This window comes from Manis pentadactyla, chromosome 12 (genome assembly GCF_030020395.1).
Source record: "Manis pentadactyla isolate mManPen7 chromosome 12, mManPen7.hap1, whole genome shotgun sequence".
Lineage (NCBI taxonomy): Eukaryota > Metazoa > Chordata > Mammalia > Pholidota > Manidae > Manis > Manis pentadactyla.
The window spans coordinates 5,406,314-5,422,095 of NC_080030.1; the positions used below are offsets into that span (position 1 = coordinate 5,406,314).

The 15,782-nt window shown below is 62.3% G+C and overlaps 1 protein-coding gene across 3 annotated transcripts in view; it reads right to left on the reverse strand.

Annotated features, from left to right (window-relative positions):
* Positions 1-594: 594 nt before the first annotated feature.
* Positions 595-15,782, reverse strand: part of KDM4B (lysine demethylase 4B) — a 118,313-nt gene continuing 103,125 nt past the window's right edge. For 2 of the 3 annotated variants that reach the window (XM_057489801.1, XM_057489800.1), the window contains 12 exons: positions 15,012-15,451; positions 14,643-14,763; positions 12,206-12,384; positions 11,639-11,861; positions 10,104-10,180; positions 9,777-9,832; positions 9,474-9,582; positions 5,180-5,365; positions 4,938-5,102; positions 4,438-4,557; positions 3,861-3,953; positions 595-2,665 (listed from right to left, as the gene is read on the reverse strand). In XM_057489801.1, the coding sequence (XP_057345784.1) occupies positions 2,489-2,665; positions 3,861-3,953; positions 4,438-4,557; positions 4,938-5,102; positions 5,180-5,365; positions 9,474-9,582; positions 9,777-9,832; positions 10,104-10,180; positions 11,639-11,861; positions 12,206-12,384; positions 14,643-14,763; positions 15,012-15,451 (1,946 nt within the window). In that variant the 3' untranslated portion in view covers positions 595-2,488. Of the gene's footprint in view, positions 2,666-3,860; positions 3,954-4,437; positions 4,558-4,937; positions 5,103-5,179; positions 5,366-7,996; positions 8,628-9,473; positions 9,583-9,776; positions 9,833-10,103; positions 10,181-11,638; positions 11,862-12,205; positions 12,385-14,642; positions 14,764-15,011; positions 15,452-15,782 lie in introns of those variants that run through there. The other variant, XM_057489802.1, reaches the window with a different exon arrangement.

Below are 15,782 nucleotides of genomic sequence, written 5' to 3' on the forward strand. Positions count from 1 at the left end.
ACACAACAGCCAAGGCCAGCTCACCTTAGCTTTTCCCTGTCAAGCAACTCCTGTCTCACCTGACATATGGCCCTTTACTTACTGCTTGCCTCGCTGCCTCCTGTCATCTGCACGAGGGCCAGGGCCAGACCTGCGCATTGGTGCCATTGCTCCGGGACTTGCTGGATGAACGGCATGTTCATGAAGGCTGGGGGCCTGGTCTCACCCCAGGGCCACAAGACCCCATGGTCAGGCACGCTCCCCAGCTCCCACATCCCTGGAACTGGGTCCAGGCCAGGAGGGTGGCCCCTGGCCCCAGACAAGCAAGCGGGCAGCCAGCTGTCCTGCAGAGGGGGCCACTGCCTCGGCCACTCCTGCCCCTGGCCTGCGCTTGAGGGAGCCCGACTGCCGCCAGGGAGGGCTCTGTGGGAACACAGCTGCGACCTTGGGCCCAGGGAAGGGAGCCCCCTCCAGCCTGGAGGCTAGGAGCAGGCCGTGTGCCCACCCAGCCCCGCTCCGGAGGCCCTGCGCCTGCCCTTCTGGAAGAGGAGCCCTGCCCTGTCCCCTGGCACCCGCTCAGAAATGAAGACACTCCACAACACCAGGGGGCCGTAATTCGCAGTGTTCACGAGCCTTTAATCCATGATGAACCTAGAGGCAGGGGGAGCAGGCAAAAGTACAGTGCATCCTGAATCTCGGGCGAGTGGGGGCTTTTGCTTTTTGTCTTGCACATAGACAGACAGCCCCCTGTGGGGAACCGCACTTCCTCATGGCTGTGCCGCGGCCTGCGCACCCTCGGCATCCTGACCCACCTCGGGCACAAGCCGAGACCCGCGCGGGAGCCGGCCCGCCCTCCGGGCCCGAGAGGCACCATGCACCGCACCTCCCATTCCCTTTACAGTATAAACAGCATTTCCAGACTATGTGTGAACACAGTGCCAGCCCCCAGGCAGGCTCTGCATGCAGAGGGAGGCCCCGTCTGCCGACTCCCTTCAGCACCTCCCCGCCCCACCCTCCACCCCCCACCAAAGGGATGGAAGGTTCTGGGCTCCTCTGGGTTCTCTCCATGGTCTTCAGTTCTCTCTGGCCTGGCAACTGTAAGAACACGCCAGTTTTAATTTTAAAAAATTTTTTATACAAGCAAATTCTGCTTTCAACCTGTCTGTGGGGGACAGCAGGGGACAGCAGAGATGGAGAAGGCTCTGCAGAGGGCGTGGGGGCTGGGCTGGGCTCGGCTCCTTCCCAAGCTCGCCGAAAAGCAGTTTTTTCTCTCATAAATTCGACCCACAACTCTTAAGAGGCAGATTTCCTCCAAGTCCGGAGCTGTAACCCCTCTTGCTCTCTCCCCCAGACACACAGATCCACGCAGCACAAACAGGACACAGAGCTCCGCCGCCCCCTGGGCGTGCAGCAGCAGGCAAAGCCGGGGGACAAGGACCTCCTCGCCCAGCAGCCCACGGCTGACGTGGGCCATCCGGAAGTCCTCTTTGGGCTCTGCGACCTCCCTCCCCACCTGCTCCAGTTGCAGGAAGCCACCCACGCTTGTCAGTGACTAGACAGCTGAGCCACGTCAGTGCCGGGAGGGCTGTCCCTCCCCCTGAGCAGGCCTCTGGGGGCCTGGCGGCACTGGGGACACACCAGCTGCCTGGGGCCATCAGCTGAGGGGCGGTTCACACAAGGGGAAGCAGGACGGATAGCGCGAACAAGTGGGGAGTGTATATTCTGCGAAGGCCGGAGGGGGCCCAGGGCACCTGTGGCCAGCAGCTGCCCCCGCCGGGGCTGCTGGCCTCCTCCTGCCAGGCACAGGGTGATGGGCACTGGCGGTGGCTGCAGAGGCGGGGCCAGCCTCTCAGACCCTCAGGGAGGTCAGGGAGCCGAGTGACCAGTGAGGCCGTCACTGGGCGCCCTGCCCCTGCCTCCCCGGCACCTGCAGGCCTTGCATGGCGGCAGCCCACTCACCCGCCTGCTCACAGACGAGGAGGACTTAAAACCACACACCGAAGAGCGAGCTGTTTTTATCTCCCTCTGTGTGTCTTCGTTATGAGAAAAAGAACGTTTTGTTTTGTTTTTAAAGCCACAAATCTAGAAAACAACTTTGGGGATTTTTCCTTTTCTTTGTTTTCCTTTTTTTCTTGCGTTTTTTTTTTTAAACAATAGGTATTTATAGAAAGAACCTCACAAAGGTACTATGTACAGAAGTCACAATCTCAAAGGCTGCTCGGGGGGCAGGCATCGCAGTAGCACCTTTTCGAAAAGAAGAGCTTACGTGGTTTACGGATCTGAGTAGTGGGGGTGGCACAGGCCCCCAGAGCCCACGTGGCCCTGCTCCCTGAGTCCGGGGCCGTGGCCGGCATCCTGCTCGCTCCTGTCCCTGCAGAGCGGGGAGCCCGTGGCGTGGAGGCAGCCTCTGGGGCCGCGGAGGCAGGAACAGGAACTCACAGCAGGCAAACGCCAGGGCCCGCCGCCACCTGCCTTGCTGAGCCGAGGGGCCGCCAGGCGGCCAGCTGTCCTAGAAGGGCGCTCCGGGCCGGCCCTGGGCCTGCAGGAGGCTCTCCATGAAGGCCAGGTAGTCCGGGTTCCGCCCTGAGTCCTCGGCAGCACGCGGGGTGCCCACCCGGGGGCGCTTGGCGGCCTTCACCTCCTCTCCTGAGAAGACGTTTTCCTGTGGGGCCCCCGTGCTGACCGACTGCGGGAAAGCAGACAGCAGGGGTCAGCACACAGTGGGGCTGCAGACGGAAGGGTGTGACCCCAGGTTCCTACACCGGCCCCTGCCCCACAGTGAGAAGGTGTTAGGAGGTGGGCCTCTGGGAGCCAGTGAGGTGGCGAGGGTGGTGCCCTGGTGAGCAGGGTCAGCGCCCTCGTGGTGGCGACCACAGAGAGCTCTCCTCTCCCTGCCTTTTGGGCTCGCAGAGCAGGGCTGCCTGCAAACCACAGGTGGGCTCTCACCAGACACCAAACCTGCTGGCGCATTGATCTGGGACTTCCAAACTCCAGAACCATGAGAAATAAAGAATGTGGTTCCAGTTGCCCACTCTGTGGTATTGTGACACCAGCCCACACAGACTGAGGTGGGGTTCTGCTCAGGTGCCCGATGGAGCAAATGTCTGCCCTGCTGGTGGCCCAGGAACCTCCCAGAGCAACACCCAAGCACTGGGTACAGCCTCGGGGCCCCTGCCTCCCGGGGAGCCCCTGGTCCTGCACCGAGCCTCCCAGCAGGCAGGGCAGGGGAGCGGGTCCAACACCGCCCTGCCCAGGCCCCCGAGAGGGGAGGCGGCCTGAGCCTGGCCTGGCCTGCCCGCCGCGGCTGTGAGGAGGGGCTGTGTGCGTGCTGGCGCAGCGTCGGGCTGCACACAAGGGCACGCGGCTGCCTGGCAACTCCTGTCTGCTCCCCAGGGAACCTGGTGTCTGGGGTCAGCTGTGCGACCCCCACCAGCGCTTACTTTCAGCTCACTCACCAATGGCCACAGCCGCCGGCTCCTCAAAGCCCTGTCTTTGAATTAAACACAGAAGAAAAAGAAAGGCCAGTCACCAGCCCTTGCCTCCGGGACTCACTGTTCCCCCTAAAAGGGATGAGCGTGGAGCGCAGTTCCTTGCGCCCCGCCAGCCTTCCAGCTCGGATCTTGTGTGCGGGCAGCTGCCGCCCCGGCTCTGCGCCCTGGCTTCCTCAGACGCGCGCCCTACTCTTGCAGGTCCACCTCCTTGCTAGGCTGCCCCAAGCAGGCAGGGCCAGGTCCTCACCCTGCCCCTCTCACCACGGAACAGGCTCCACCCTCGGCTGTGCCCCCCACGGGAGCGAAGGCCAAGGCCATCCGGGACTCCCTGCTTCCCAGAGGCGCACTGCAGGGTTCCGGGACAGCGCCCCAACTTGCTGGGCCACCTACCAGCCGCGACCGGACCCTCTTGGGGAGCTCCTCGTCCAGGGTGAAGATGTCATTGCGCTTCACCGTCAGCTGCGCCCCGTCCTCAAACTCCACCTGCCGAGGGTGTGGTTGTCAGAGGCGGGGCCGCCCCCCACCCCCCGCCCACTCAAGGCCCTCAAGTCCACTGGAGAAGGGGTAGGCACGGGGACATGGGCCCTGATAGCCACAACGGGGGGAGGGGGGCGGCCCACGGTCATCTCTGGCTGCTGGAATGTGGGTGACTTTTTCTCTAAGATTCCACACTATTAAATGATTTCTCTTCTGCAGTCATGGGAAGAAACTCACAACTGTTTTGATTTAAAAAAAAATGTCAGGCACTGAACTGTACTTAAAAGTGGTTAAAACAGTACATTTTTTGTTGTGTTCTACCACAGAAGAGAACAAAACCTCCAAAAACCGGGGAGACATCTCTAAAGGAAGAAATATCAGACCCCTGGGGGCCCCTCTCAGCTGACAAATACAAGGAGCCTCGACCCTTGCAGGTGGGCAGCAGCACCCATCAGTCCCCACGGGGCCAACGCCCCGGGCCTCCGCTCACCTGATAGATGTGACTGGTCACAGCGGAAATGAACCTGGCCTTGTAGATGTTGCCATCAGTCCACCGGAGCTCAACAAACTCCCCCTCGGGCGGGGGTCCCAGCCGGGCACAGTCCCGACTCTGGAGGGAAGAGGGCGGCAGGAGGTGAGGGCGCCCTCAGCATCCCCGTGCCACGCTTGCCCATGGCGTCCCCCGGGATAGATTTCTGCAGCAAGGAGGCCGGGGGTGGTCTCTGCTTGACCTCAAGGCAAGCTGGGCAAACACAGGGGACTGGATGCTGGGCGGCTGTGGCTGCCCAGCCCAGGGCCACCGTGGGCCTGTGAGGAAGCGACAGTGCTTCCTGCTTAGGTTTTGTGGAATAGGCGGCGCCTTCTCTGCAGGGGCCTGTGGCCTGGGCCTGGGTAGCAGGGTCGCAGGTGACCCCCTTGAGGGATCGGGCCCCCTCCCAAGGCCCTGAAGACAACCCCCAGTGCCTGCCCCTGCCTGCCCGCGAGGCTCACGGTGATGCTGTCTGGGTACAGGTTGTCGCTGTAGGACCCGTCGTCAAAGTTCACTTCATAGAAGGTCTGCGTGGTGGTGCCGATGACACGGCACCGGTAGTAAAGCCCGTTGCGATTCTTGGTGATAACCACCTGGCCCAAGGCCACGGTTCTCAGGAACTGGACCTGGGGGCGGAGGCGAGGGCTGCATCAGAGCGAGCACGGCGGGCCGCGGCGCAGGACAGGGGCGGGCCGGCACTCACACTGTGGACCCCCGACTTGTGCTTGAAGCAGGTGATGGAGACAACGTAGGGCCAGTCGTCTGGCTCCATGAGGACCCCTGCGGCATGGGCGCAGGTCACGTGGAAGGAGGTGGAGCAGTGCTCGCAGGAGCACTGTATGCAAGCGCCAGACACCTTCTTCATCCGCTTCCGGCAGTAAACGCACTTCTGGGGGGACACAGGCAGAGGAAATGGAGCTCTAGCCGCACCTCTGCCCCCAGCAGAGCCCCCGCTGTTGCCTGGGAGTGACCCCAAGACCCAGGACTGGACATGGAGGTGCCAGCAGCCCAGCATTCACAAGGGCACCCTGGGAAAAGCACACAGAACTCTGCTTGGCCAGGGGTTGTGACCAAGTGCAGAGCCCCCCAGACCACCCCAGGCTGGGAGCCCCAGGCCCACCAACCCAGCCTGTGGCTCCCCCAGGGGCACTTGGGGGTTCCTCTCTGCCCAACCCCTCTGCATCGCTGCCTGGGACAGGCACTGGCAGAGCCCCCCCGGGGAATGAATACCAATCAGCCAAAGAAAGGCATGACGTACTGACCGGTGCCACAGGGCAGAGGGGCCCTGCCACGTGGCGCTCAGCGAGGGGCCAGACTCCCAAGGCTACACAGTGGGTGGTCCCATTGCTGTGAAATGCCCACAACAGGCAAATCCACAGCAAGAAGGTGGGTTCGTGGTTGTCGGGGGCTGGGGGTGACCGCTCATGGGAACAGGGTTTATTTCTGGGGTGAAGGAAAGTTGTGGAACTGGACGTTAAGTGATGATTACCAACTCTGTGACTGTACTAAAAGCCACTGAATCATGCACTTTAAAATGGGGAACTGTATCTTAATTTTGCATAAAAAGCCGTGCATGTGGCCTCCTTCTTGAGGAGCACGAGTGAGGCCTTTCATCCCCCTGCGGGTCCGTCCACGCTGCGGAAATGCTCCCCGCAGAGCTTCGGCGGCTTTGGCGGCCACGCCTACCACTAATGCGTCAGCCGCCAGGCACCGCCCAGGTTTTGCTCAGCAACCAACCGGCCCCACCCGCGCTGTCACTCTGAGCATTTAATCAGCGGGCCTTTATCGCTCTGTAAACCATGTTCAAAAGCCAGATAAGCACCGCAGCAAAGGGCGCTGCAGGAGCGTGCCCAACGCCGATCGATGGCAATGAGATCTCATTATTAAACTGTCAATACCCAATTCTCCCGCCAGCCTGCGGGCCAGGCGCTGGCATCCACATGCTCCACAGGAGTTAACCCTTAAGTACTGGGCCCACGTTCACTCCGTTTACCGCAGGCGTTGCTCCCTCGGCAAAGGCCCGCAGGCAGCAGGGAGGTGACCAGCAGCAGACCGCCTGGCAAGCGGGAGAGGGCCCAACCCGAAGCCCCGGCTGTGGAATGCCACGGCATGTGTCCAGGCACAGAGCGGCGAGCCCTGGCCCCACTGCTGAGGCCCGACAATGCCTCTCAGCCCCTGGCAGGAGCTCATTACTGAGACTCGGAGTCAGACCCCCTCTGTACCGTCGTCGGGAGCCTCTCCGTGGGCTGCCAGAGAGGCTGTGTGATGTCTTGGTCTCCTGCACTGGGTGCCGCAGGACTGAAGAGGGGATGCAGGGGGGGTGTGGGGGCCTGCCCAGAACAGTGGTCTAGAGGTGGCCAAGGGCCACTGCTGGGTGTGATGTCAGCCGTGGAGGCCATTCCTGCTTGCAGACACCCCATGGCACCAAGTCCTGTGCCCTTAGCCTGTCTTCATGCCCACCAGCCAATGTACTCTGGCAGATGCCTGCCTTCCCTCCTGTCAGGACCAAACATGAGCCCCTACACCTCAAAGCAGGGCCGGTGAGAGGGGTCACAGCTGGTTCAAACTACCTGTTCCCCACCAGCCGTGCCTCTACTGACCCCCGTTAGCTGACCTCTCCCATCCCAAGTCCCCACCAGACCTGGAAGTTCCTCCAGGAACCACCCCAGCCTGGTGAGGGGCTGAGCAAGGGGTGCTAAACTGGCTAGCCCGGGTAATAACCTGGGTTCAGGCCACCAGGGGGTGGGGCAGTTCCCACTGGCCAGGATACTCCCTAGCACCCAGAGCTGGAGGCCAGGGAGTCATGGGACAGAGGGAAAGGATAGACAGCGGACCAGAAGTGGCCATCCCCGAGCCTGGGCCGATGTGTGGCTCTGGGAACGTGGGCGCGCCGCCGGCAAGCAGGAGTTAACTGTTGGCTTCCTCGCACGGCTCCATTAGGCAGTACAAGCAAGCATCATGTAGAAGGATTTTTAATTCATCGTTACAAGTGCTGGTAATGAAGAGGCTGCAAGCTGGAAATGTCAGATGATCCATAAAGTGTCTGGGAGGGAGGATCTATCACGGGCACCGTAAAGCTCACCATCACTCCACCTGAATCATGAGGCCTTTCACACCCCCGTTACTGAAGGAATCACCTGCCAGCCGCCGGCCTCTTCCCAGTCTCCTGTCTGCACATGGCTGGGCTGGCGCTGCCACCCCATGCTCCCTGACCAAGGCCCCCCGCCCCCGCCGTGGGCTCCCACTGGCCACTCACTCATCCCTGCCCAGTGGCCCCGCACCTGCGGGCTTTGAGATCACTGTTCCCACAGGACACTGCATGGGCCCTCTGCTGGCAGCCTGGAGACGCATCGGCACCCCAAGACAGCCCCAGGCAGCTGGGGAATACCCCAGGTAGGAAAAGCAGCCTGGTGCTGCCAGGGGCCCGGATGAGAGCCCAGCCCCTGGGTCCAGGAGGCATGTCCCTGCCCCAGCAAGGCTGCCCACACACTCACAGCCATGACGAGCCTGAGAGCGGATGTGGGTGTTCAGACTGCAGTCAGAGCAATATGGTAAGGCCTAGTGAGTGCTGACCACACAGGGGACCGTTGGCAGCCCATTTTATAGACAGGAAGGCTGAGGCACAGAGAGGTTAAGGGATCTGTCCAAAGTCACACAGCTGGCTGGTGGCCGAACTGGGAATGGAAGCCACGGCTTGCTCCCGGGTCACAGTCTGACCCCTGCTGCTCCCTCCGTCTACTGCCCCTGAGCTGCCCCCGAGGCTAGACCCTTATCAGCAAGAGTAGGAGGTGTGAGCCTTGAGAGGCGCCCCCCTGGCTGCAGATGGCTGCTTCCAAGGGGAAGCTCAACGTGCATCCGAGGAGCCAGCTCCGGAACTCCTGCAGCTCAGCAGCAAAAAAAAAACCCAATTCACCGATGGGCAGAGGACCTGAATAGATGTTTTCCCAGAGACAACATTCAAATGGATGGCAGGCACATGAAACGAGGTTCAACATCAGTGTCGTCAGGGAAACGTAAATCCAAACCACAGTGAGACACCATCCCACATCTGTCCGGTCAACTAGCATCAAAAAGACCAGAGCTAAGTGCTCACAGGATGTGGGGAAACGAGGACCCTTGTTTGTCAGTGGGAACAGACACCAGTGCAGCCACTGTGGAAAACAGTGTGGAGTTTCCTCAGAAAATTAAAGATAGGGCTGCCTTACAATCCAGCAATCCCACTTCTACACATATACCCAAAGGAAATGAAAACGGGGCCTCAAAGAGCTATCCGTGCCCTCACGTTCACTGCAGGATTAGTTACAGTAACCGAGATACAGAAACAACCTAAGTGTCCACCAACAGATGAACGGACAAAGAAAATGTGGTATATAAATACACTGGAATACTATTCAGCCACAAAAAAGAAGCAAGTCCTGCATTTGTGACAACACAGATCAACCTGGATGGCATTGTGCTCCGTGAAAGGAGTCAGGCACAGAGGGCAAAACTGCACAATTCCCCTCGGGGGAGGGACCTTACTCAGCCCAAGGACAGAAGCAGAGTGGGGCTGCCAGGAGCCAGGGTTGGAGGGAAACAGAGAGATACTGCTCCACGTGTATAAAGTTTAGTCTCGCGAGGCAAGAAAGTTCTAGAGCTCTGCTGCATGACGCTGGCCAGTCAGCATGCCATGCACTGGAAGGTTTGTTGAGAGGATGGATCTCCCATTAGGTGCCAGGAAAGAACCGGGTAGTGTGTGTGGCTGCCACTGTGTGAGAGTGCAGAGCCTGCAGCTCCACAGTGTGAAGGCCATCTCTGCACAGAGGCCAGGGGAGCTGGGGGCCCACTGCGCTCAGGAGGGCAACAGGCTCTTCTCTGGCCCCCATGCCTTTCAGCTTCCCTACTGTGTGCCTGTGGGTCCTATTTAAAAAGTAACAGGTTTGGCCAAACTGAAATCGATCACATCTGGCTTTGGGGCAGCTGCCCTCCATCCACGGGCAGGACTCCAGGGGACCTACCAGCTTCCACCGCTGCTCGGGGATGGCGCTGATGTCCACGGGGTGGCGCTCCATCACATTCAGGAACCGCACCTCAGGGACCGCGATGGCGCAGATCACATGGATCCACCTAGAGAGCGGGGGCAGAGCAGGGTTCACGGTGTACCCCAACCCCATGGGTCTTCCCCCAGCTGCGGGCACTGCCCTGCCCACCCCCACCCATGACCCTGCTGCCCGCCAGAGCTTCGAGACCTTAGGGGCAGTCCGGATGCCTGTCTGCCCCTCCCGGCCCTGGCCCCAGGGAGGAGCGTCCCCGGCACCTACCTCCGGTCCGTGGTCATCTGCAGGGCGCCTCCCCGGAGGTTGCACAGGCAGCACTCCTGTGGGAAACGACAACCGCACGGTGAGGGCACGTGGGCAGGGCAGTCACCTCGCTGTCCCGGGAGCTGCTTGGCCCCCACCTGAAGTCTTTACATCGTGAACTCATAGCCACGGAAGGGCCAGGCCGGGAGTGTGACAGGCTCCACCCCTCACTGCCAAGGTGAAGAAAGTGAGACCCGGGAGGCAAGGCCATGGCCCGGGGTCAGCCTGGGGGTCCCTCAGGGCCCTCGTCAGCTTTCAGAGCACCACCCGGCTGCAGGGGCGAGTTACCGCAGTCCAGGCGTGGGCCGCGCACCGGGAACACGTCCAGCCGTCGTTGACCAGCTCAGGACGGACGCCGTAGCAACCTGGAAGACAGGAGGGTGGCTGAGGCAGGTAGCACCTGCTGCCCGGCTGCATGCGGAGCGGCGGGGCCTCCCAGAGCCTGGCTGCGGTATTTAGGGCAATTGCTCTCACCGCCCGCTTTCTCTCTGTTCAGGCCACTGCACACGGTGTCATTTACAACTCAAGTGCCAGGCTGGAGAGCAGGGCCCCACTGGGTCCGCTCAGCTTGCGTGGCCCTCATTGACCCATGCCCACCCAGAAGGCGCTGCCCATGCCCACAGGCCAAGGGAGGCTGAGAGCCCGGGAAAGCAACAAGGAGGTCATATGAAGTGCCAAGGGGCCCTCGTGGGCACTGAGTTCAGGGTGGCCGAGCAGGCCGGCCAGTCCGAGTCACTACTCCTAAAACCCCTGCTGGAGGTTCAGGGTTATTAAGGTGGCTGGTTCGGACCTCAGCCCCGGCTTAGAAATGAGAGAGGGCATGGTGGAGGGGTCCAGCCGCCCACCCCAGGCAGTACGGCAGGGGTCCTCATCCAGCCAGGGCCTGTCGCCCACCACAGCAGCTCTACTGGCTGGAGTGGGCAGTGGCTGGTGCCAAGGGTGACCTGGTGGAAGCAGAGGAGAAAGGTGGCCTTCTACTGTGTCCCCACAGAGGCCCTGAGGGACAGTGATGTGCCCAGGAAGCCACCCCTGTCCCCCTGCTCTGTTCCCTGGGGGCACTCAGCTAAGGTCAGGCCTGGTGGCCTCCACCTGCCTCCAGTGCCAGGTCTCAAGACGACTAGCTGAGCCCACTGTGCCCCCCTGCCCCTCTGCAGGTGGGCGCACCTGGGTCTGCATTGCCATACCCCCAGCGCCGTGTCTCACACCCAGGCCCCCCAGGGCCGAGCAAGCTGGCTCCCAGCCAGGAGAGCAGTGCACTCCAGGCAGGCCTCTGTTGGTCGGGGGAGCTGGACAGAAATATAGCTGCCTTCCTCCACAGGGCAAGGCCTGCAATGAGCCCCAACAGCTTTCTTCCTAGAGGCCCACCTCCCATTCCTTGCCCCTCACCCCGAGGAAGGGGCAGACATCCATTGTCCTATCTGGGATGGCAGTCGGGCCCTCAGGACCTGGGGAGGGCGGCCATCAATGGCAGGGACAAATCAGACCTCCGGGCCACTCTAGACTCAGCTTTACCATCGGCTCCAGTGCGGCCCCAAGGTGCGGAGTGTAAAACTGTCACAGCCCCTGAAGGGCATCTTGTCTCTTCCAACTGGCTCCCAGGCCCCAGAGGGGAGGGATGTCTGTCCCTGAATGCCACAACCCCCGGCCATGACACCAGGTCCTGTGACAGCCCAAAGCAGCAGCCCAGAGGGACAGGACTTGTGGGCTCTGCAGACCCGGAGGTGGCCATGGGGGAGGAGCAAAGCAGGGGCCCGCAGCCCTGCTCCCCACCCCTGCAGCGCCATCAGGCCCCAGCCCCCACCCCGGACCTGCCCAGCACTCACTGGCATGGACCTGCAGGCAGCACTTGGCACAGGCAATCAGCTGGCTGGTCCCATCCTCACCGATGTAGGAGTTGGCGGGGAGCGGTTCTGTATTCTCGCCACTGGAGGTGAAGCACATCTCGGGGATCAGCGGCCGTGTCTTCTGGCCACTTTTGGAAGGAGGCACAGCTGAGGCGCCCTCCCCAAGAGAGGCGTGGGGAGCCTCCTTCTCAGTCTGTAGGGCCTGTAAGAGGAGGGGCCACCTTCAGTGGAGAGCCCAGAGTGGGCAGGCAGGGGACCCTGACATCAGTGAACCAGGCAGCGACTGGAGCCTTCCTGGACCCCTCCCCTTGCCTGCTCCTCACTCGGCCTGTCCCCAGACACACTCCACCTGCTTCTCACCTTCAGGGCCACTGGGTCTCTTACCAGGACACCTGCAGCTGACCCCCCTGATTCCTGCAGCAAGTGGTTCTCCGTCCAGTCACCCTTCCCCAGCTGCCTCCAGGCAGAGCAAACACCAGCACCAAGGAGGGCAGGCAGTGCTGCCCAGGGCCCCCGCGAGGCCCTGCAGCGGGGCCCCGTGTTCACCTGGCTGTACGGGTAGAAGAGGGTGCAGATGGCGCAGTAGGGCTCAGTCAGGGCAGCCGCTGCATTGAACTTCCTCTCGGCCTGGAAGCTGGCCGCCTTGTTCCTCCACTGCAGGGACAGCAAAGACCTCAAGGCCTCGGGGTCGCTCATGTCCTCCTCCCCTGAGAAAGGGAAGGCTTCTAGAGGAAAATGGGAGGGCAGGGCAGGAGAGAAGCCTCAGCACAGGTGAAATGCCCCGAGGACCCCTCCACCGGCCTTCTGCCTCCAGCATTAGTGGTGACAGCTCCCCTTTTCCGAGGCCCCTAAGCCGTTCCACAGAGGCGTCCCAGCAACCACAGCCAGGGGGCCCTGGGCCCATCCGGGACAGGGGGATGTCCGGGCCCAACCTCGGCGGGCCAGGCACAGGCTCCCTGAACTCAGCGGAGCCAAGGGGGCAACGCAGCTGGAGCCGAGTTGGGGGCGGCAGCTGGGCTGCGTCACCCCAAAGTGCTGCTAAGATGGAGGCCACTAACAACCCCTCTCCCAGCCCTGTCACCTGTCACCATCTGGGCCCTGCCAACGTCCAACCCCAGCCAGCTATGTCCCAATCCCCCACATCCTGCTGCTGTCTCCCCAACACACAGGGTCCTGTAGGGTCAGGGAGCCGCGCCGTACTCAGCCAAGTCCCCCAGGGCCAAGACTGCTCTGCCTGAGGACACAGGCAGGGGGCAGTCCTGCCAGCTCAGCCCGAGAGCAGACCCAAGCAGGCCCCAGGTGCCCTGAGGGGAGGAGAGCCACTGTCACCTTCGGTCACTAGAATCCCAGGATACACACTAGGTTCTGGGGCCGTGGTGGTCTTACAAGAAAGTGCCCTAGCCTCACCAAGAAGGCTCCTCAGGTTAGGGGTGGGGAGGGCCCTGGAGGCACTTTCTGGAAAGAACTAACACAACAGCCATGCCCACCTGCCCGTGGGGCCCCTCCCAGCTGCGGCTGATCCTTCCCTTCCACCCCTGGGACCCCTGGCCCTGCCATCCAGATGCTTCTAGAACCCATGCTGCCCCAGCACTCAAGCTGATTCAGGAAGATGCCACCCAGATCTTTTTAAGTTTCACATGCATCTTAAACAGAAGGTTGAAGTGCAGGATGGAAAAGTGACTCAGCAGGGTTTCTGCGTGTGAGGCAGCGGCAGCCTCCTGCTGTTAGAGGAGCTTCTCTGTCTCTGCCCTCCTGCCCTGGCTCCCCGACAGCCTCTGCTCCAGCCCTCGGCCGGGCTCCACAGCAGGAAGTCACCTCTGCAGGGCCAGCCTGATCCCAGCCCCATGTCCACCGCCTGCAAGGACGGCCTGGCCGTGGGTCAGAGCCCCTAACAGCTGCCCGAGGGGCCAGCAGAGCACCAGGGCTTCCTCTAGTCACACCACACAAATGCGGCTGCTTCCCTGCTGATGGCACGGAGAACACAGAGTGGATGTTTGCCCCGGAAATGCACTTGGAAATGGGGAGCGGAGGCACCGCCATGCCAGGAGCCCTCGCAGCTCTGCGCGCTCTGACCCCTGCAAAGCCCAGCCTGGGGGTTGCGGCTGGTGCTCCCACCCGCAGCTACCGCTGGACACCAAGAGCGCCAGCACACCCTCTGCCACTCGCCCTCCAGCCTGTGCTCCAAGTGCTCCAGAAGCCTGCCCTGCGTCGGCCACCGGACAGAGGCCATGAGGATGGGGCGATCCTCGCCTACGTGGGGCCAGGGCAGCAGTGCCGAGGAAGGGGCAGCTGGCAGAAAGGGCATCTGCTCAGTTTTCATAAGCCAAGGGGGTCATGGTTACCACACAGAGTGAGAGAGGGGGTATGCTCTGGGGTCAAAGGCAGCCAACAGCCACAGGAACGAGAACCCCGTGCCAGCATCCCGGCCCACACCACGTGCTCAGCACTGAGCCCCATGCTTTACAGGCATCAGCTCCATGCACCATGCACCTTGCTGGCAGGACCCCTCGTGGGACGGGCAGCCCCCATTTTACAGATGGGGAAACTGAGTCACAGAAAGGGTCATGGCCCATGATCCTGGGCTCCGGGCAGTAGGCTGGGTTTGGAGCCAAAAACAGCTGCAGCCTGCCCCTCACAGACCACGACAGACATGTCAGACCCTGAGCCCAGCACAAGCAAGCCCCCCAAGTGGGGCCGAGCCAAGGGGGGGAGGTGGCGGCCAGAGCCAGGGGGCAGTCTGCAGGGCGGCCGAGGCCCGACTGCGGAGCATGAGGCTGGGCAAGGGGGCTGCTGGGTCAGACGGTGTGTGCGTGAGGCTGGGTCCGAGGGCAGCAGCCTGGGTCAGATGCTGGGCCCCTGACCTCAGCGGTGGTGACGGCACTGACCAGGCAGGCCAGGTGGCAGAGGGGGTCCAGGGGACAGCGTGGGGCGAGGGGGCCTGGCCTGGGGCCCAGCAGGGCAGTCGACGAGCAGCCTGGCTCACCCTCATCGCTCGAGGCCTCCTGCTTCACCACTGTCAGCGGGGACCGAGTGGGTGGTTTGCCCAGGGGGTGGCGCCGACTCTTCTTAATCTCCATCTTCAATTTGGAAAACGTGGATGGTGCCTAAAAGACAGAGCAGGAAATGTCTGCAGAGGGCGCGGCTCTGAGACCTGCATCAGAGCCTGGCTGACCGGAGGCAGAGCTGACGGGCTGTGGCCTCAGTGTCCCCAGCCAGGGGTGCAGGGCCCCAGGAAGGGGATGGCTGGGCGTCACCGAGGGTTCCAAACCACAAGCAGCCTGCTGGTCTCTGGCGAGAGCCACAGGACCATCTTGGACGTGTGGGGCCCTGGCTGGTGTCCCTGCTGCCCTACCTGGACCTCACTGGCTCTGCTGTCCTCCTCAGGCCCTGCTAGCTCCATGGCGGCCACCTGTTCCTTCCAGGCGGGGCCCTTCTGGGCCAAGTGCTCAAAGGCCTGCTGACAGGACACGCGGCCCTTGTCACACGTGGCTGTGCTGGGCCGTGGCACCACGTACAGCATGGGGATGATGGGGCGCGGCTTCACCTCCAGCTCCTCGGCGGGTGCCTCCGGGGGCAGGACATTCAGGGGCGGGGGCAGGGGGCTCCCCGCAGAGGCTGCAGGGCCCGACGCCAGCACAGAAGGCTCCAGTGAGGGTGGGGGCCGCGGTGCCTCCTCCATGGGGAATGGGGTGGGTGGGGGCAACAGGGTGTGGTGGGGGTACAGGGGGCCATAGCTCTTCTTCCTCCGGTCGCTCCTGGCCTTGGCCAGCCGCAGCTTGCCCCTCCCGTCCTCTGTGGGCAGAGAAGAGACAGGTCAGAGCTGAGCCCAGTGGTCCCCCAAGCCCAGGCGGGGGCTGGCTTTCCCCAAAAGAACATGGGCTTCAGGCAGGTGTAAAGCACTGCCAGGTCACCCTGCCAGATGGCTGGAAACCAGTCGCACCAGCCTTGGGGTGGCCTCACCTCCACCCTCTAGGCCCTGCCCAGCGCTCAAAGTGACTTCTAGAATTAGCACTAGGCTAAGAGGACAGCCATGAGAAGGCTGCTGGGAAGGGACCTCTGTGGTTCCGGGCTCCTGCCTGGGGGCAGTTCCCGAAGCCCTTCCTAAGGGGTGGGAAGCAGAGAG